The sequence below is a fragment of the Aplysia californica genome, unplaced genomic scaffold, assembly GCF_000002075.1.
Source record: "Aplysia californica isolate F4 #8 unplaced genomic scaffold, AplCal3.0 scaffold00326, whole genome shotgun sequence".
Lineage (NCBI taxonomy): Eukaryota > Metazoa > Mollusca > Gastropoda > Aplysiida > Aplysiidae > Aplysia > Aplysia californica.
Window position 1 is genome coordinate 644639 of NW_004797596.1, and position 1535 is coordinate 646173.

Consider the following 1535-nt stretch of genomic DNA (forward strand, 5'->3'; position numbering starts at 1 on the left):
CCCCATTTTTTTCCGTAAATATATCATTAGTAATATTTATTATTTACTCTCTTAAACGACAACTCTCCAACAACATTTTTTTTTCCGGCCCCAGCGATGTCGTTATAGAGAGGCTGCACTGCATTAAAGAAAAAAGTAGGAGAGATCAGGATGATAAGTGTTTGATAAAAAGGAGGAGGAGAGATCAGGATGATAAGTGTTTGATAAAAAGGAGGAGAGATCAGGATGATAAGTGTTTGATAAAAAGGAGGAGAGATCAGGATGATAAGTGTTTGATAAAAAGGAGGAGGAGAGATCAGGATGATAAGTGTTTGATAAAAAGGAGGAGGAGAGATCAGGATGATAAGTGTCTGATAAAAAGGAGCAAATCACACTACAGCACCCACCGACCACCCACAATGGGAAGGAGGAAAAAGGTTCGACGACACAAACAGTAGACAAGTAATCCAACTTTTTTCGCAGACACACACGACAAATCTTTCCTAATTTCAAACGGGCTGAACACCAGCGCGTAATGAGCTGTCGTTCGCTCACCATTTTGAACACAGTTTGGACAGACTGTTACTGACACAAATAACGAATTCTCAAAGGGGGGGGGGACTGAGGTTCTCTTGCACTTGAGCATTCACTTTTAAGGTCATGCCCAAGCAAATTTCATCATAAAAGACAGGTTTCAAATCTTTTTATTAACTTATCAATCAATCTGTCAACGTTTGTTTATATCAACATTTCGTGCTTCCTAACGGCAGCATTAACATCACCTGAGAGAGAGAGAGAGACAGAGAGAGAGAGAGAGAGAGAGAGAGAGAGAGAAAGAGAGAGAGAAAGGGGGGGGAGGGTGAGAGAGATGGAGAGGCTTTAGTCACAGTAAAAGTTGTACGGCACTTTCAACACAATATGGTCATATAAGTGCCGAAGACTAGAAGCTTTTTGTAACAAACACATAGAAGAAGGAGGAAAGATAAGGACGATAAATGTTTAATAGGAAAGAAGGAGAAAAACCCACCAACCACCCATAGAGATGGAGAGGGAGAGAGAACAGAGAGAAGACAGAGGAGAAAGAGTGAAGAGGAGGAGAGAGCAAGAGAAAGAGAGGGACACCTTCCTTTTCACTCAGTAACTGAATATATATATATATATTATATTACATATTTTTAGCAGATAAATCAACATAAACACTTATAATCTAAGCAGGGGTCAATCGGAATCAGAATCCCTCTCATCGTCCTCATCCTCGTCTTCGTGCATCGGGAACCGAAGAATCGCAGCCACACCCGAGAGCTGACCCAATTCTGTGAAAGAAATTTGTGTTTCTTGGTTTGAGTGAAAGAAGGGGTACATCAACAAGAGAAACTGTAATTTAGTGCATAACAATAATAATAACAATAATCCCTTGGTGGTCCAAAATCTATTAAAGAGTAGGCTTCGGCCACCACCCGCGCAAAATTCAACATTCCCAACCAACTGAAAATGTTTAATGTGCCCAGCGCACTCATATAACCTTACGTAGTTGCAAGCACCATAAAACACTTACC

At 40.5% G+C, this 1535-nt stretch overlaps 1 protein-coding gene across 1 annotated transcript in view; it reads right to left on the reverse strand.

Moving 5' to 3' along the window:
• Positions 1-1065: 1065 nt before the first annotated feature.
• LOC101845408 (protein pelota) overlaps positions 1066-1535 on the reverse strand; it is a gene marked incomplete in the record, with an annotated part of 16334 nt that continues 15864 nt past the window's right edge. Inside the window, 1 exon segment of the mRNA XM_013084896.2 lies at positions 1066-1292. Within this exon segment, the coding sequence (XP_012940350.1) occupies positions 1198-1292 (95 nt within the window).